Here is a 20,581-nt window from a genome sequence, read left to right as displayed (position 1 = left end):
TGTGCACGACCATTTAAAGTTACATCATTTTCCAGGCATAAAGCAGGGTTAACCGTGTCCAAAAACAGGGCTAACACATGCCAAGTAACGTTAGAAGCAAATCTAAAAATATTGAAAGAAAAACCCAAGCACTCTAGTTCCGGTTCTGCGGAGTATTCAAAATAGGAGGTCCAGTAAACACACCGTTGGTCAATAGATCAGAAAGGGCTCTTCTGCCGCTTCACTGACGTCGCTATGAATGGGGCAGCTAAGCCCCTGTCCTTCTCGCCAGAGTGCTAAATACATGGCAGAACAGAGACAGACTTCATCCCTGAAAAATGAAAATAGCAAACATAGACGAGGGGAACAGAGGAACTGCTTTGCTGCTATCAGACGGCCCTGTAGACACCAGGCCCATAGACTAGAGGGGAACAGAGGAACTGCTTTGCTGCTATCAGACGGCCCTGTAGACACCAGGCCCATAGACTAGAGGGGAACGGAGGAACTGCTTCGCTGCTATCAGACGGCCCTGTAGACACCAGGCCCATAGACTAGAGGGGAACAGAGGAACTGCTTCGCTGCTATCAGAAGGCCCTGTAGACACTAGGCCCATAAACGAGGGGAACAGAGGAACTGCTTCGCTGCTATCAGACGGCCCTGTAGACACCAGGCCCATAGACTAGAGGGGAACAGAGGAACTGCTTTGCTGCTATCAGACGGCCCTGTAGACACCAGGCCCATAGACTAGAGGGGAACAGAGGAACTGCTTCGCTGCTATCAGACGGCCCTGTAGACACCAGGCCCATAGACTAGAGGGGAACGGAGGAACTGCTTCGCTGCTATCAGAAGGCCCTGTAGACACTAGGCCCATAGACGAGGGGAACAGAGGAACTGCTTCGCTGCTATCAGACAGCCCTGTAGACACCAGGCCCATAGACTAGAGGGGAACAGAGGAACTGCTTCGCTGCTATCAGACGGCCCTGTAGACACCAGGCCCATAGACTAGAGGGGAACAGAGGAACTGCTTCGCTGCTATCAGACGGCCCTGTAGACACCAGGCCCATAGACAAGAGGGGAACAGAGGAACTGCTTCGCTGCTATCAGACGGCCCTGTAGACACCAGGCCCATAGACAAGAGGGGAACAGAGGAACTGCTTCGCTGCTATCAGACGGCCCTGTAGACACCAGGCCCATAGACAAGAGGGGAACAGAGGAACTGCTTTGCTGCTATCAGACGGCCCTGTAGACACCAGGCCCATAGACTAGAGGGGATCAGAGGAACTGCTTCGCTGCTATCAGACGGCCCTGTAGACACCAGGCCCATAGACTAGAGGGGAACGGAGGAACTGCTTCGCTGCTATCAGACAGCCCTGTAGACACCAGGCCCATAGACAAGAGGGGAACGGAGGAACTGCTTCGCTGCTACCAGACGGCCCTGTAGACACCAGGCCCAGAGTCCGCAGACATCAGGATTGATCTTTGTGCACACTTGGATCTCCCTAAACTGAGATTAAAACAGAGCCTCTGGAAGCACCAATTAAAGAAACCAGTTGAAGAAGCCATAAAAAAAAAGAAAAATCCTGTAAGGCGCCAGGCCCGTATGTCTTTACAGGGGAATTTAATGAAGTGTACAAGGCTTGGGTGATCCCCACCCTTGCCAATGTTCCGAGAAATAGCGAGGGAGGATCTGGTTGCTTCAACAAAGAGCAATGCAGCAGTAATAAGCACTCCAAAACCAAGAAAACGTGCTGCTCTGTGCCCACGTACAGGTCTATATAGCCTCGCTTATTATCGACCACAAACTAAACTTGACAATCCTGGCAAAAAGATTGGCAGCAGCCCTCCCACAAACTGTACACAAAGACCACTCTGGCTTTATAGGACACTGCCGAACTGTTGACAACATGAGGAATGCAGCACACCGCATTGAAAAGTCAAACAAAAGGAGGATCCCAGTTGGTACTAGATGCGGAAAAGGCATTTGACGGCCATTTGGGACTTCCTAAGAGGGTAAGGAAGGCTTAAAGTCGTGATGGAGGACTGGCTCCAAATGGCAGTGGCTTCCTACAGTTCACCCATGGCCGACATTGCACTCGACAGCATTGTCGGCAGCATGTTTTTCAGATGCTCGAGGTCCCGCTGTTCTTTGCAGTAGCTATAGAACCGCTGGCGCAGCTTATGTGCTCACACGCAGGGATCGGGGAAATAGAGTTCATCAGCAGACAGCAGGATTTTATGCATTGTTCCTGCGATGTCCTGTTATATATTTCACACCCTGTGACCTCCGTTACGAACTTAATGGCAATTCTAGGAGATTACTGGAGGTCATTGGGATGAAAAATAAGCTCTGATAAATCAGAACTGCAATTGGAGTAAGAATCGAATACAGGGATGTTTCAAGGACATTTTCATTCTATCGAATACATAGTTACGTCTATTTTACTAAGTCAATAGAGGCTCTTTTCAGGACACCCATACCCCCTTACTAGATGTATAAAGAAAGATTTACTCAAGCGGATCCCCCAATATAATTTATGTATAGGGAGCATTATTGCTTTCAAGACATCAGTGGTCCCAAGTCGGTTGTATGTCCAAGCTCTGCCTATTGAAATAGATCCAAGTGTGATAAGTACTATACAGAAAACGTTCCTATACTTTGTATGGCAAGGGAAGAGAGCCCGCATCTCAACGAAAGTCCATCAGCATCCCACTCAAAAGGGATGCTTATGTTTTCCAGATATCACCGATTACAATTCTACTTCACAAATTAGGGTCACAGGAGAATTGGTCCAAAGCTATGCCAGCACGCATTTGATTCACATGGATGTGGCGTTGGCGGGTAGGCCACCATGGCTCACACACACATCTTGCCCAGAAAAGACTCCACACAAGCCACATAACGGGTACATGTTGGACATATGGGACTCTATAGCAGCACGGTACCCCCTGACATACTTTGTCACCATACTCTCCCACAGATAACAATATAGAATTCTCTCCGGCCCTGATGGGCACCTCCGCAAGTCATGGTTGGATGAGGACTGCAAAATGTTAGATCTGTCGGAAAACAGGAACATAACCTATTCGAAGAGTAAAAAGACATACATGCTAGCTAGGCGAATCGATGAGATTTAGATATCAGCCACTGCGGATCGGGCGGCCTACTGCGCCACACACAAGCTGCAACAGGAGAACAAACAGAATTTGGAAGAAATTGTCAAGACTCCAGAGAGTGCACAGGGTGCTGTCTCTAAGATTTTAAAAATCTTTTTGAAGTATATTGTGACCAAAACACCTGAAGCAGTGGAGTGAAACTTGACAAATGGAGATCTCAGAAAAGGGCGGCAGCACTATTTTTTTAAATACGCAACACGTTTTAACAAGTCTTTCCTGCACAGAGAAGCTCGACTTAAAATGATGTTCTTGCACCGTACAACAGATAGAGTAAATGCTACAGTAATGTGCAGAATGTTTGTTGGAGAAAATGTGGGTCCCCTTCATATCTGGTGCTTGTGTCCTATTATGGCAGTGTCTTAGGAGTTGCTGGCAGCCATCAAAGGCTCGCTGGGACTTCCTATCCCAGTAGACCCCAAATGGACAGTTTAAGAAAGGAGACCAGCGCACTGGAAGAAAGTAAGGAACAAGCATTTGCAATGCGATAGGTCTCGCATTTAAGAAACTTTGACCTATTGGTATCGTAAATGACAATGCCTTTTTATTATTGTAGGTGTTTTGTAAACACAGATAAATGGCATTGTCATTTGCAATGCCAATAGGTCAATATCTTGCATTTGTGAGACCTATTGCTTTGTAAATGCTTGTTTTTCCAAGAGCATATGTGCAGCGAAGGAGAAAGAAGAGAGCTGACATGAAACAACTCCTTGGCTTTTGAAGGGGAAGGGCGGAGAGAGAACCGGAGCAGGCTGCTGACTCTCAGTATGCTTGCAGTGCCATAAACACCCGGAGATGGTAATGCGGTATATTAGTGCTATATAAAACACTTGAACAATAATAGAGACTGAATGTAAAGAGTCACAAACAGCAGGAAGACTGCTGCACACAAACTGGGACAGGCTGCGACATACTGCACACAAACTACCTGCGGCAGCTCGATGTCCTGCTGTATTCAGACTCCATCTGAGACATGGCCCTGCCGCACACTCGAAGACTTTTGCACACATATCTTCTGATGCAAATGAGTGAGGGCTTCTGCAGAGTGAATGAGCCTCGGGTGTACTGCAAACACAAACCTTTGGCCGTTCTGTACTCAGTGTGATATGTGTTCAAACAGCACAAAGACAGCTCCACAAGCACTGCGTAGACAGCAAATGATGTCCGTTTTATAAATGGAACCCGAGACAGGGCACTATTGCCCCTTTATTTGCATAAGTAAGCAAAAGAAGGTTCTGTCGGGTAATAGGTGGTTACTTTCTAGAGCACTGGAAGACCTAATTTCAATTTGTAGCAACTGTATCTCTAACGCCTGGACAAGGAAACAATTTATTTATAAATAACAAACGTGACTCAAGATACTTTCTATTGTTTTTGTTTATCAGAATTAAATCCTTCATAGATCTTCACAAATGTAGTAGTTGGAGGCTGTCCACATACAAGGAATATTCACATGTAAAGGTGATCATGTGACAGGAGTGCTCAAAGCGTGTACAATATACAGAGTGGTCCAGGTTTATGTGCATGTGAGGGATGGGCCAGATAATAAGTAACACCGATGGCTCTCTTCACTAATGTTATTTTGCTGTGTGCAGAGCCTTGGCCAATATGGGCCTTGCATGATCGTCGACGTTTCAACCCATAATGTGCCCCATTCGGTAGTCACGTAGGGTCTTCGTTAGGACAGGGTGGGGGATCACGGGGGGGCAGGGACAGGCTAAAAATGAAAACAGGTGCGTGTTTATACTTGTTGGGTTGCTTAAATGGCTGGAGAGATACGGAATGAGGGGCAGGGCGGACTACTCACCCTAGGTAAGCCGGACACAGTCCTGGCTGCGGTGGCAAAGGTAGTGAAGGACAACTGGCGGTAGACTCAAGTTGGACCCAAGCGTCGGTTTCTCTATGGGGAAGGAGGTGGTTGCGTTTAGAATTACATACCCTGCACCTCCTATAATATTATATTATTCACAAGTTGGACCAATTGATTTGGTAGGCCAACTGTGGCGCTTGGGGGACAATTACGTGAAGTGCTGTTTGAGTAGAAGGACCAGCGCAGCGCTTAAAGTGAACCGACGTTAAGGATGGCCGTGAGAAGTATAAGCACCCAGGTTACAAACCCCTATTAAAATACATTGCTTAATGTGAACTCCACAGAGCTAATAACTATACCTTCTGAGCTGCGCATATGCCGATGACTCCTTTGACATTTTCTCACACTTACATAAGCTATATTTTACTCATCCACACGGTGCTAACGCGAGTTTACAGTGCAGTGTTGTGCACAGACATAGTTATTAAACAACAACACTACGTCCACGATCATGATGATGTTACGACTTGTGACTCGGCTTAAAACTATCTTGGAATGTTCCGGTCCCTAAACATTTCTACTTACTTGTATAAGTGAAATCCGACTCTGAATGTGACCCCGTGGCAACTAGCAGCTGCTAGCAGATGCCTTTTTTCCGGTTTCGAAGGGGTGTGGGGGGTGGGGGGGGGTTGTTGGAAAAAGCGGCCAGTATAATAAGTGTGCCCTGATTACAAAATAAAAAAGTAAATGCACTGAGCAAGTTCAGCAGTAATTAAAGGCGCGTGGCCGCTTGAAAGCAGACCGCGCCGTAAATTAAATAAATAAGCATGGCCGCTATAGTTAAAGCGGACCGTTCTCTAAAGTAAATACATTAAAGATGCTGCAATGTCATGAATGCAATAGGGAAAGCTCATTAAAGAAAATAGTGCTCACCAACTTATAAAGCGGACCATGTAACACCACAGTTAAAAGATCCAGTCCTTATGGGCGGTTACAAATGGAGACAAGGCGGTACCAAGAAGGGACTAACAAGCCTCATAATGAATCGGAAGCCAGCGTTGATGAGACAATGGCACAAGCCAATTAAAAATATGGGCGGAGAGTGGGCTGGGCTTCTAGTGCATACCCTAATACAGCATGCCTCGCAGAGCGAGCAGTGCATGCGTGCTGCCGCTAGGCTCGACCTAAAAATGAATACACCTTAATAAAGTAATTGCTGATCACGGCTAAGATTGTGATAGCATGACTCAAACTCATCATAGGCCCGTTCTGGTGCAGAATCATCAACAGGTCCCTGAGAACCGTCGTCATAACGGAATGCCTTAGTCTGCCAAATAATGCCACTACTAAAAAAAAAAAAAACTCCTGGACTGCACAGGTCTGAACAACTTCAGACCCGTCTCCAATCTCCCCCTCTTATCCAAAGTCCTAAAAACAATTGACTCAGCACATGGACAACATCAACCTCCTTGATACCCACCAGTCTGGTTTCAGAAAAGGCTACAGCACGGAGACGGCGATCCTCAACATCACAGATGATATTCGGAAGTCACTCGATAACGATCACTGCTGCCTACTCATTCTCCTTGACCCATCGGCAGCCTTTGACACGGTAGATCACAATCTTCTCATCAAGGCCCTACAAGAAAGGGTAGGTGCTGATGAGACGGTCCTCTGCTGGTTCACCTCCTTCCTCCATAACTGGTCGCAGAGGAAAAAAATCATAAACCTTGCCTCCGACCTTCACCCCGTCAGCCGGGGTGTGCCCCAAGGTTCAGTGCTCTAACCACAACTATTCAACTTCTATATGGAACCCCTCACCTCCGTACTTAAAAATGCTAATATCCCCTTCCACCTATATGCCGATGACACCCAGATCTATATGGAAACTTCCTCCCCAGACGACATCCTCAGACTAAATAACACCCTAAAAGAAATTCGACAGTGGCTGTCCCTAAATCACCTTCAACTTAACCAGGACAAGACGGCGATCCTCCTCCTCTCCAACAAAGAAGAGAAGCCACAAACTGCAGAATGGCTGAAGCTTTGGATGCTCTAAACGGTGATCCCGCCCCGGCTAACGCCGTGAGATCACTAGGAATTACCCTGGATCCTAAAATGGACATGACCAAACACATCAAAAACTCTGCAAAGACCAACATCCTCAACCTGAAGCTTCTCTACAAAATTCAACCATTCATAACTACCAAATACCTCAAACAAGCCACCCAAGCACTGGTGCTATCCAGACTCGACTATGGTAACGCAACCTTAACCGGCACCGCAAAAACCCACCTAGCTCTCCTCAAAACAACCCTCAACGCAGCAGCCAGAATGGTCACCGGAATCAGGAAATACGACCACATTTCTCCTGCACCAAGAGAACTAAAACGGCTCCCAGTTGATCTGCGGGCGTACTTCAGAACGTCTTGCCTCACGCACAAAGCCCTTCACACAGGGATACCGGACTATCTGGCCGCCAAGCTCAAGAGGGCAGGTCAGACAAGGAACCACAGGAGCTCCAGCTACCTCCTTCTCATCCCCATGAGAGCATGCAAACAATCAACCGCGGTTAGGTCATTCGCGGGAAACGTGCCCAAAATCTGGAACTCCATCCCAGCAGACATCAGAACGATCCCGTCCTTCACAAAATTCAAAATGCACCTAAAAGTTGTTGATAATATGAACATGATGAAAATCACTATCTTGAGAATTAAAAAGCAATGCCGCAAATAAAATATACGTGTCTCTCTGTATACTACAATTGAAAACAAGTAAAATTGATCAAGAATAATTTAAAAATATTTTAAGAGAACGAACTCTGCCATCTCTACAGTTACTAATAATAGGGGCAAGGAAGGTCCAAACCCGAACCACGTTCTACCTTGCACATAAAAGAAAGGGCATTATTTACCCAGTGAGCGCGCGCTTGGACCTTAACTATCAATCACTGTCATCTAATTAGACAGTTGAGTTCCTTGTGCTAAGGCACCCTCTATTGCATTAGGTGTACAAAGAAAGCAGAGATTGTCCTTGAAACTACGAGCCCAATGCTTGATTGAAAACCTATAGAAAGAGAGACACTGCTGACCTTTGATCCACAGTGAGTGGAGGGAGAGGGGGAAGGGAAAGTTATTGCTGCTGTAAATGTGATTTGATTAAAATGTGTACAACTGTAAAAAAAAAAAAAAAATCACCTTGCTGACTCCTTCACGCACAGAGAAGAGTGATATGGTGGTGAATCATAGCGTGATGTTTTCTAGACTTGTAGCCACCATGATCCGAGTACTTTTACTATTACAACACTCAGACATAACCATTGTGTTTGCTAGGAACAATTGTATGCCTCGTTATTTAGAATAAGAAATATTTTAAATGTGAAAGTGTTTTATTTAGTTTATTTGGAAGTCAAGGTCCTAGGGTTGGAGTTCTTCAATGACTCACAGCTGTGCTGTATCCTGAATGTATGCAAAACAACAGTTGATGGACAGAATGCAGAACAATGTCATACATTCACCCCAGTACAGAGATCTGGGCCTAACTCCATCGTTTTTTTGCTGACCATGCCACCCCAGTTTAGACCTGGCCATATGCCAAACCGGTCCTAGGATGCTTGTTTCCAGTCCAGGGAGGACCTGGCTTGGCAGTTCGGGCTGGACTGTTCCCATGAGGCACAGGGTCAAGACTGATTTGCATATGGCTGGGTTCAAACTGGAATGGCGTGGTGAGCAAAAAAACGATGGATTTAGGCCCAGATCTCTGTACTGGGGTGAATGTATGACATTGTTCTGCATTCTGTCCATCAACTGTTGTTTTTGCATGTATCCTGAATGTATGTCATGTGCAGACGTGTAAGCTTTTGTGTATGATGAGAATGGTATGAGCGTGTGTGTGTGTGTGTGTGTGGGGGGAATCACGCCGCCTAGGAATCCAGCTGTGCTCACGTGTGTTGCATACTCTGTTTATTTTGCAGTGGCAGGTAGGTGGTTGAAACTGGTAAACGCAGGATAACTAGGAGTATGGACCTGATTTTGGCCCTTGTGGGGAGTCCAGAATAAACGAGTGCTTGACTTACTCTTCCGTGGGAGTTGTCTTGTTAGCAGTGGATTAGTAGGTGCATGCATAAACATAACTTTACAAACTTAGCAAAATATTTCTAATGGCATGTAAGAGATGGTGGTGGTGCATTGGGACACCAGGTGCCCTGAAACCTGCCTCACTGAACTTGGTCTCACCCTGAGCACTGAAGGGGCACGTGGTAAGAGGCCGAGTAGATTATGGTGGAGTTGAATTCACTTAATTTGATCTGTAATTAAACTCTTTATTTAGGAAACAGTAGTGGTAAGTTCAAAGCTACAACTGTGTCTGGAGTGTCCCGGCTCTTTACGGATCTGCTAGCGAGCTCACTAAATGGTGCTTTTCTTTCAGGATCACAATTACTACTGTGCTAGTGACTCCAAGGCACTGAAGATGGTCCTGGACACTTTTCTGCAAACGGAGGAGAAGCTGTTGAAGAGGCTGAGAAATGTCAAGAAGCGGGAAAGCCGGCTGAGCGATCGGGTGTGCTGGCTCATGATGCAGCTGGAGAAGAAGCAGCTCCATGACCAGCTGTATCCAGGTGAGCACCTTCCTGTAGAACTCGTGGTCGTGTGTGGGAGAGGCGTGCTTTCACGAAGGGCTGTGGGATAGAGGCGTGCTTTCACGAAGGGCTGTGGGAGAGAGGCGTGCTTTCACGAAGGGCTGTGGGGGAGAGGCGTGCTTTCACGAAGGGCTGTGGGGGAGAGGCGTGCTTTCACGAAGGGCTGTGTGGGAGAGGCATGCTTTCACGAAGGGCAGTGTGGGAGAGGCATCCTTTCTTTCATGAAGGGCAGTGTGGGAGAGGCGCGTTTGCTTTCATGAAGGGCAGTGTGGGAGAGGCGCGTTTGCTTTCATGAAGGGCTGTGTGGGAGAGGCGCGCTTTCATGAAGGGCTGTGTGGGAGAGGCGCGCTTTCATGAAGGGCTGTGTGGGAGAGGCATGCTTTCACGAAGGGCAGTGTGGGAGAGGCATCCTTTCTTTCATGAAGGGCAGTGTGGGAGAGGTGCGTTTGCTTTCATGAAGGGCCGTGTGGGAGAGGCGCGTTTGCTTTCATGAAGGGCTGTGTGGGAGAGGCGCGCTTTCATGAAGGGCTGTGTGGGAGAGGCGCGCTTTCATGAAGGGCTGTGTAGGAGAGGCGCGCTTTCATGAAGGGCTGTGTGCGAGAGGTGCGCTTTCATGAAGGGCTGTGTGGGAGAGGCGCGTTTTCATGAAGGGCTGTGTGGGAGAGGCGCGTTTTCATGAAGGGCTGTGTGGGAGAGGCGCGTTTTCATGAAGGGCTGTGTGGGAGAGGCGCGTTTTCATGAAGGGCTGTGTGGGAGAGGCACGTTTTCATGAAGGGCTGTGTGGGAGAGGCACGTTTTCATGAAGGGCTGTGTGGGAGAGGCATGTTTTCATGAAGGGCTGTGTGGGAGAGGCGTGATTTCACGAAGGGCAGTGTGAGAGAGGCGTGCGTTCACGAAGGGCAGTGTGGGAGAGGTGTGCTTTCATGAAGGACAGTGTCGGAGAGGCGTGCTTTCATGAAGGGCAGTGTGGGGGAGGCGTGCTTTCTTTCATGAAGGGCAGTGTGGGGGAGGCGTGCTTTCTTTCATGAAGGGCTGTGTGGGAGAGGCGTGCTTTCATGAAGGGCAGTGTGGGAGAGGCGTGCTTTCTTTCATGAAGGGCAGTGTGGGGGAGGCGTGCTTTCATGAAGGGCAGTGTCGGAGAGGCGTGCTTTCATGAAGGGCAGTGTGGGGGAGGCATGCTTTCTTTCATGAAGGGCAGTGTGGGGGAGGCGTGCTTTCATGAAGGGCAGTGTGGGAGAGGCGTGCTTTCATGAAGGGCTATGTAGAGTCATTCAAGGAATTCATGCCAAAAAAACCCTACTGAACTTCCTAGTAACATCAAGTGTTACCTACTAAAAATTGGTGTCAGTAACTGCTGATCCACAAAGCAGATATTTTATTGTGCCCCTGGAGTTAGACCAGTCTCTGGTACTAGACAAACCACATTCTGTTCTCTTACACTACCATAACCAGAGGTGGGTGCACTCCCAGCGATTTCTCCAGGTTCCCGCCTAGAGATAACACAAAAAGGCAGTAAATAGGCAGAAGTATACGATGGCAAAATAATATTAAGGTTTGAGCATATTCACAATGACGTTTACGGAATCATTTACATTCAGTTCCAGAAGTGTAAAATAAATCCAAGCGAATCAGACCCGTTCATCAATTGAATACAAGGCAGATATCGAAGCTCCGGTGATAGGTTTTTAGTCCTTCAGGCTTACCATCAGTGAACAAACAGTCATCAAAGAAAAACAGCCAACTCATGTTTTGCCCCATTGTGGCGCACAAGCCTGGGGCTTTTTTGAGTCTGAAGCACATTATTGCAATCAAAATAAAAATAAGAAAGTATAAAAAGTGAAAAAGTGTTGAGCAAATCTAATTCCAAATTCAAGTGCTTCACTATTGTGTCCAATGCAAACGTGAGTAAAAACAAATTGTAACTGAGTTGTGTACTCGGTGAATTGTGCGGTGAGAGAATCAAGAAGTTGCGTGTGGTGCCGAAAGAATAAATTATTACTTGAAGGAAAATGTCAGAAGTTTATCTCAAAGAATGGTCTTTTGCCTTTTTCACAATTTATTATACGGTCTGTAGGTTCCGAAGAGATGAAAGGGTAAGCAAGAGGAAGTAGTTGGATGTGAGTGGCTCCTCGAGACCAGGTATCGAGAGTCTGGGAGGAGAGCATGCTCCTATAAACGCCTATTGTTACCAGATTTCTTGTATTGGAAAACAAAGTGATGTAGCAGTAACAAATAGAACAGGATGCAGTCAGGCTGTAGCAGGCTATGTTATGAGTTCCTATCTGTGAAAATGGCCCCCAACTTGCGGATTGATACAATGAGCCAAGAAACGCTTCCTATGTATGGGAGCGTAACCTCTTAGAGTCCTAGCAGTCTGGGGTACTCTGGTCTCATGCACTCTGTTTTGAATGCGCCTATCGGATAATAATCTTTCACATGGTAGCCCAACACCCGGCGCAGTCAAAACACTTCAATACTGCACCTTTTATAAAAGGGTTTTATTTTAGAAAATGCAAGGACTCTCTCTCTTTTGAATAAGGCTTGGGTTTTATTTTACACAATGCTTTCTAACAAAGGCTTTCCCAGATGTCAAATGCAAAAGATTCAAATAAACAAAGATATATTTATATGCAAGCAATAATAACCTAAATGCATGAGTAATACTGATTAATAAACAAGCAGTAAATAATATGAGATAAGACTCAAGCAAATATACTGGACGTCCTGCTAGAGATCAGAAAGCTATATATACATCAAATGAGTACTTCGGAGGTGCACCTTGACTCACCCTTGCATCACAAAGAAAGCACACTCACTCACACGTCAAATGATCACAGCCACTGGCTCACATCCCAATGGCAATAATCAAAGCTCAATACATCACCTGGTGCAAACACCGCATCTCAACCACTCCTGACTGGGCAAGTAAACAGCTGGGATTTGAGAGCCTTCAGCAACCAGGGTTCCTGCTCCGAGTTAGACGCGTCCGTCCTTGCTCGGATTCCAAACTCCCGGTTTCCAAATCTACAACCCTCCACTTTAAACACACTAGAAGATTTGAGAAAGACCTCCCCCCAGGCCAGAGGACTCTTACCAGAACTTGCCAAGTTCCAAGCAAGCATTCCCACGGCAGGAAGGAGCTCTCACGTCCTTCAAATCTTGCATGTTCCAGCCTTTATCTTGACGAAGCTCACAAAGCCTTTCAGAATACATAAACAGTCCCTCATCAAAACAGAAAGACCTTGAACGTGAATAACCCACGCAACTTGCAAGCACTGCTGTGCACGCAGAAAAGCTGAAGCAAGGTAAAGCCAGGGAAAAGGATGACATGACGCCATGTCAAAGCCAATAGTAAGCACTTTATAATTATCATAACCCAAACAACTTGCAAGCGCTGATGTGCACGCAGAAAAGCTGAAGCAAGGCAAAGTCAGAAAACAAGGTGACATAAGGCCATATCAAAGCCAATATTAAGAATTCTCATACAACACCGAGCACATGTGTGCATCACTGCCCACAACACTGCACTTCGAATCCAAAGAGTACACTCCACACCTCTCTCCTTTTCATGCTTTCAAATGCACAACCCACACGTTCTATTCTTGGCAAGGCTGTCTTACTTCGTGACAGCTCCCACTGAAAGACAGCAAGATTACAAGAAAGAAAAGAAGCAAGGCATATGCAGGACCGTCGTACATCCAGGCTAGGATGAACTAACACACTAAAGTCAGTTAAAATAATGGTAGTCAAAGGTCATCACGGGGTCTCAAACCACAAGAGTGCCTCTAGCACTACACACTCTGAAGGTAATTGAGAAGTGGCGCGTGGAGAGCAGTGTGAAAGGGTCACTTTTATTTTGGTGGTTGATGATCGCAACCTGGAAATTAATTCTCTGGGAAATCTTTAGCCGAGTGGTTGCTGGAGTCAATAAAGCGATTGCGTTATGTGGCGGTCAAATTGGAAGACAGTTTAGTACAATCGAATAGCAGTTGGAACAGAAGAGGTGATATTAAAACCTTGTGTGATACAAATAAATAACATTGGTATATATAAAGCCATCCAAGCATATGATAACCTGTGATGTTTAGGAATGTTTCATAGCATCAGGAAAGTTGTACACGGGATAAAACACACAAGTGCTTGGAGAAATGCTTGCAATCGGTCTAAACTCTGGCAGTAGAAAGTAGAAACTTCTGGCACAGAAAAAGGTATGGGAGAATGTTTGCAATAAATCTAACCATTTATTTAATTAATTATATTTATTTATTGACCGTTTTATATTGCGCGAAAATGACCCAAGGGTATCAGAGTGCCTAACAAGTACATAATGGTAAAGAAAAAACAAAATTACGACAAAAGGCGATAAACAATAAACGAATCATGGGAAACAGTAAGATAGGAGTAAACAGTCAATGCAGAGTTCTTGAGTTAGCCAATGTTACTTTCAGGACGTTCTAGGAAAATAGTAAAAGAATTGTACAATAAATGATCGATGTGAGAAGGTGGCTCTGTATATACTGTTCCCAAATAGGTACAGGGTGTACAGAGTCCACAGTCCCCAGAGATTTAACAGAGGCTAAAGTTGGATATAACTGTACTCTCTAAAGTGGTAGCCTGGACGAGCAGTAAGGCAGTATCAGAGGACAGTGTAAAGCATTTGTTGTACACACTAAGTCAGCAAATGGTCTCACACACTCAATAACTGAACTCTAGGCCAATGGTTTATATATAAAAAATATATGCTTGTTTTATTTTAGAACCAACAATAGGTATTAAAATATACTTTCTCAGAATGAGATGCTTTATATAAATACTTTTGCAATATGCAGTTGATTTTGGTAGAAAGTTACAAGTGGTTGCAATAGGCAACACAATAATGCATTGAGTTCAATGGAAGTTTCAAGTTATTTGCAACAGATTACTTTTAGGACTACTTTTGGAATTCCAGGACTGGATCCTAGATTCGGTACTTGGAATCAAGTGATAAAAGTGGACTTAATTACTGTTATGATTTTTAGACAATATTTTGCTATTTTAAAAGTTGACACTTAGAAAATATTTCATAGAAAACAGTCCATAATTCCCTATGGAAGAAAATTCAAGTTGCAGGTATGGTATGTTCTCGTTACTTTTGTAATCCAGTACTGGGTGCCTAGACTCCATACTGGGACCTTTATCCAAAACAGGTAAGTAATTACGTTTTCAGAAGTTATACGATTTTTAAAGAATATTTAAAGTTTGCAGAAATTGACACTTAAAAGAAATTTCACAGAAAAACAGTCAATGATTTCCTATGGGAGAACATTGGGTTACTGGTAAGTACAGTTGTATTTTTCAGAGTCAGTGCTGGGCACCAAGATCCAGCACTGGTAGCTCACCTAATAGCAGGTGAGTATTTTCGTTTTCATTACTCCGCTGATTTTTGGTGAATATTTTAAGTTTTGAAAACTCCACACTTAAAAGAAATTTCAGAAGAAACCAGTCAATGTAACCCTATGAAGAAAATTGAGTTATCGGTTTAAAGGTAAGTACTCGACTAGCAGAGTTAAGTTTCTGGGCATAGACTCCAGGGTCTCCCAGTGTCGGGTAGGTACAGTTGGTTCACCCTCCGCGGCACAGGGGCAGCCGGGTGCAGAGAGAGTTAGGCCCAATGTTATCCTATGAGAGGTAGGGGGACCTTGGTTGGTGGCTGCTGCTTAGTAGGCCACGTGGCTGTGGGAGCTGAGCTCCTGGTCACTTGCTCAGGGCAAGTGGGGAAGTAGATAAGTGTAGAGGTTTCACTGCCAGGGCCACCCGGGCAGCTGGGTGCAGGGTGCTTATGAGCCTTCGGCTGCTCAATTGATTTCAATGGGAAAGCTTCGGTTTAGAAAGACTGCAAGCTCGGGGACGAAGATTGTTCAGGTGCCACCACCACTTCGAGAGGTAAGTTGGGTAGTTGGAGGATAGGTAGGTACCCCAGGATTGGGCACAGGGGGACGCGGGGCGCCGGGTGCAGGGGTGCCTTTTGGTGTCGGGAAATCTTACCCTCTGTTGATCGCGGTTGGGGGGCACCTGGTTCTGAGGCTGCAGTAGTCTTCAGGAGCGTTGAGGGAAGTCCTTGGGTGCCGGACTCGGGGGTCACAGTCGCCGTGGGGTCGTCCTCGTGGTCTTTGTTCACTCCGGCACAGGCCAGGCTTGGCGGGTGCAGAGTGTGAAGGGTTCGCGGTTCCGGGCTGATGCCAGGGATTAGAAGTAGATTTTGAGTAGAGCCTCTACTCATGGAAGTCCCAGGGGCTTAGAGCCAAAAGGTCCTCCGGGGTTTGTGAGGTTGCTGGCCACAAGAGATGCCGGGTTGGAGCAGGAGCAGGTTCGAGGGTCGACAGGCCGGTAGGGCTGGGGCCAAAGCAGTTGGTGTCTTCTTCTTCTTAGCAGCTGCAGGGCAGGTCTTCTTTCTTCTAGCTCTTCTTCGGATTTCGGAATCTGGAATCTGGGGTAGGAAGGTTCAGGGTGCCCCTAAATACTAGATTTAGGGGCGTTACAGGTAGGTGAAGGGCAGGGACCAATGGGTCCCTGTCCTGGGGTGGGTACACCCCCTATCCTGCCTCACTCCTGTGGGAGGGGTGCAGCAGCCTAGTCCTGATTGGGCAGGGCTTCCCATCTTCAAGATGGCGAGAGCCCGAAGATGTGTTTCACCTCTCCTCCCCCACCTGAGGGGTGGGGTTGGCAGGCTGGCACATCCCCTGTCCTTCCTTGGGGTTTCCGGCCAAGCTTCCCGCCAGAGTGGGGGGTTGCAGTGGCCTGGGGAAGCTCACAGAGGCGGCATGCCTTTGAAGCTTCCCCCTGCCTATCCTGGGGGAGGAGATCTAGCACCTCGCCTAGGATGTGCATTGTTGCAGGCCCAGGAGAGCAGGGGCTCTCCTACCCAGGGGTCCAGTAACATGTCTGCAGCCTAAGGAGCCTCAGAACAGACGTGGATTGTAGGTTAGGTTTCAGGGGGCCTCTCTAAGATGCCCTCTGTGGTGCTTGGTACATTAAATCCCATACTGGCACCAGTGTGGGTTTAATGTGCTGAGCAGTTTGATACCAAACTTCTCAGTCTTCAGTGCTGCCATTATGGTGGTGTGGAGTTTGTGTTTGACAAGCTCCCAGCACCATGTACTCTTAAATGGCAGCACTGCACTTACAGGGCCCAGGAATGGACCTGGGTACTGTAGGGGCACAGGTATCCTGTCTCTGTGCCCACACCACTGGCATAGGGCACCCAGCTAGAGGGGTGGCTGATGTATGCCAGGGCAGTGTAGGTTGTGGGCATGGCACACAGGGATGTGTGCCATGTCTACTCTGTTTTTTCTTACACCCAGCCTGCCAGGGCAGTGTGTGTGTGTGTGATAGGGTACAGGGCCTCTAAGGGTGGCACAGTGAGTGCTGCAGCCCTTATAGGCCTTCCCTGGTCACAAGGCCCTGGGTACCTAGGGTACCACTTACCAGGCGCTGACATGTGGCCAGGGTTTGCCAATTTGGTTTTGAGGTTTTTGTTTAGGGAAGGAACATAGGCCCTGGGCACCTGATTGGCAGGAGTCCAGGGCACACTCAAAGTACATTCAGCAATTCAGCAAAAAGTGGGGGCATGCCATGCAAGAAAGATGGCTCTTTCTCACAATCAATCTCCGCTATTAAGGACTTGCTGTGGTGCAGAGTTCAGGCGCATAGTTCTGATAGAGCTGGATGGAGGGAGCAGAGTCATAGTTAATGGAAATGATGAGAATGGACTGGGCGGCACCATCGGTTTCAGGGTGATGAGGATTGAGTTAAGTCGTCAACTACGGTAAGAATTTGGTCATAAGGAAGATCTTATTGTCCGTCTTGAAGCCAGAAGTAGAGCTCATTCTTCTGATGTGAGGGGGAAGCGAGTTCCAGATTCTAGGGGCCGCTCCAGAGAAGGCTGTGTCATGTTTTCTTCTTCTTGAGTAAGGGTGGTTTCATGACCAGATCCCTGGCGCTCCGTGAAGGTCTACCTTCTCCCTCAAGGATAGCTCCAGTGAAAGCGGTCACTTTTGGCCATCGAGTTGATGTGAGTTTGCATGTTTAAGTTCTTGTCCAGAGTAATGCCCAGAGATTTGGAGCAGTCAACCAGGACAGGAGTGCAGTTTAGAGCAGTGATTGACTTGGTCCATTCCTTAACATCGGCAGACATTTTGGAAGGAGAAATCAGGAGGAATTCTGTTTTTGTGGATTGAGTTTAGGATGATTGCAGGTTAGCCAATGTAAGGTCAGCTTTAAGGCATCATCCGTTGACTTGATCTCCTCCAGAGATGAGATCTTCATGTAAATCTGGGTGTCATCCGCATACATGTGGTAGTAGGTGTTAGTATGCTGGAGAGTTTCAGTGAGTGGTTCGACATAAAGGTAAACAGTGCAGGGGGGAGAGAGTAGAGCCTTGCGGAACACCAATCGAGATAGAGGAAGGTAAGTATAAATCGTGGTTGACTAAAAAATCTTTGGGTTCTGTTCGTCAAGAAGGGTTTAAACCAGTCCAACACTCTACCTGAAAGGCCCATCCTGTTTTCAAGTCTGGCTAGCAGTATCAAATCCGGAAGAACTAGTAGGCAGGTTTCGTTATGATCAAGAGCCAAAAGAGCGTCGTCCACTATATGAAGAATTGCAGATTCGGTATTGTGACCAGGTGTAAACCCAGATTGACAGTCATCAAGCAAATTGAATTTCTGGATGTGTTGGATCAGCTGTTCTTGCACGCATTTTACCATTGGTAGTTGAAAGTCTCAAACACACAGAAGGCGATGGGAGAATGCTTGCAATAAGTCTAACCACTGGCAGTCACTCGCGTAGCATTTCAAGCCATGGTTCATGTGCTCACGATGCCACATCAGTTTGGGCCCAGCAGTATGCAAATCTGTCTTGACCCTGCTCCAATAGGAACCGTTCAACTGCCAGGCCAGTTCCACCTTGAAAGAAAACACAAGCAACCCAGGACCAATTTCACTGTGATTGTGGCTCGTCAGTCGGGTGTAGCATGGCTCCAGTGGCACAGGGAGCACGTGAACCACGTCTGGGGTTATCCTCACTGCTTAGGGTGATACATCAAACGGACAAAAGTGATGGATTTTAATGCTTGCAATAAGTCTAACCACTAGAAATTGCTTGGGGTCGCATTCCAACACATCTTTCTTTTGCCCAAGATGCCACCTAAGTTTGCACTCGCCCATATGCGAATCAGTCCTGACGTTTGCTTTGAAGCCTGGACACACAAGTGAGATGCCACAGTGTCCCCGATAGAATTTACTTTGTCTTACGCATTCTTCTCAAACACCTACTTTAACCGTGTCTGCATACAATTGCCAGTTAGTTTCAGCAGCCTTCTTTTGTTCCTTCTCAAAATGATGATGCATAAAAGCATGCTCCTTAGACACTTTTATAAACCAATAATCGCCAGACTGCTATACATCCTGCCATTTGATTTACTAACTGTATGTTAATCACAAACAAATGATTGAGGGGTCAGTTTCCCACGCCCTGTACACCACTGACTCAAGGGTGGTCTCAGTTAATCAATAGTACAGAGATGGAATATCAACAGTTGTTCCCACGTCTTGTCTCAATTAAAGCAACGTTGGAATAGCATCCACAATGAGCATGCAGGATTCAGTGGAGCATCCGACAAGAGCGGAGCATCGTGCACACATTTTCTATAGTGTCATCCAAAGGCTTCCTGTCCATATATGACATGTATGGTGTCTGCTGGCTAAAGGACCCATTACTCATTTGCTTGATCTTTGAATTAATCATAGAATTTATTAATTAAACCTTTTTGTCATTTGTGCGACTTCTGTTCTGTTGCATTTACTCTACTGAAAATGAACAAATTGCATAGTTCACCAAATAATCAATCCCCTGAGTGGGTTTCTACCTCTGTAGAATCCGTTCTTGGTGCTACAACCTGTGCCAGACCCTGGTGCATTAGCGCCGATGTACATACCATAACAAGAAGTTCATTCAACCGTGCCCTCTAACGCATCTTCGACAGAAGCCGTGCCATCTTCGACAGAAGCCGTGCCATGATCCTCTCAGACCGCAGCCTACCAGCAACCCATCAGACTCTGACTAATTGCTTTTGCCTCTAAGAAGGGCCCAAATCATCCGTTAAATTTTTTGCCACAGACTTCGATAATGGGCACTATGACGAAGGGAGCGAATTTGCTCAACCTTACGGCTAACTGCCCCTCCTGCTCTTCAATGAGGCCCTGACAGGCACCCTTCCTGGGGCATGGGCAAAGCAATGTTTCGGACCCTTGTTGAACAGGCAGATTGCACAGTGCGGCAGCATCTGACTCCTGAAAGCTTGGTGGTACAGGCCTCCAGTAGCAAGGTTAATCCCAGTGCTTTTCCCCACCATTCCACTGGATGGAGAATCCAAGCACCTTAAAAGTTTTGGAAACCAAATCTTTCCCTCCACCAGTCTGGTCTGAGGATCAGTCAGTGCCAGCTGTCTCTTGTCCTACTATATCCATGCCCTTTGCATTCAGTTGCTCCAATCCTCTCTGCTGTGCTTGCGGACTTCCAGCCTACCCATATGCTAGCCATTCACCATGGCTGCAATGCGTCAAAATTTACAATTTGTTGTGGATTGGAGTCCGCTGATTGTCTTGGCTGGTGGCTATTTCGCACCAGCATTCCATTCAAAGGCATGCCTGGACGAGGTCTACAGCCTACTCAGGGGATGAACAATCTACTTTGATGGACATGCCCTGCCATGGCTCTCGCCTCTTTGGCGAGAAGGCAGACTCTTCGCTTAAGCGTTTGAAAGATAGGTAGGCCACAGCACCCTCCCCGGGCCTGTCTGTTCCAGCACGTCGATTCCACTGGCAACCCCTCCCACGCCCGAACCATGGTTTTGCTACGGGCTTTCAATATTGCCAACCCATATAGCCAGTCCAACACACAGCCCTTTCGTGGCTGGGGCCACGGTATCTACAGACCATGTGACT

General features: G+C 46.8%; 1 protein-coding gene across 2 annotated transcripts in view; it reads left to right on the top strand.

Moving 5' to 3' along the window:
- Nucleotides 1-20,581, top strand: part of LOC146808641 (uncharacterized) — a 109,190-nt gene that overhangs the window by 62,264 nt on the left and 26,345 nt on the right. For both annotated transcript variants that reach the window (XM_085623676.1, XM_085623675.1), the window contains one exon: nt 9,389-9,578. In XM_085623676.1, the coding sequence (XP_085479802.1) occupies nt 9,389-9,578 (190 nt within the window). The remainder of the gene's footprint in view (nt 1-9,388; nt 9,579-20,581) is intronic.

The sequence above is a fragment of the Triturus cristatus genome, chromosome 8 (genome assembly GCF_964204655.1).
Source record: "Triturus cristatus chromosome 8, aTriCri1.1, whole genome shotgun sequence".
In the NCBI taxonomy this organism is placed as follows: domain Eukaryota; kingdom Metazoa; phylum Chordata; class Amphibia; order Caudata; family Salamandridae; genus Triturus; species Triturus cristatus.
This window is presented reverse-complemented; position numbering and strand designations above follow the sequence as displayed.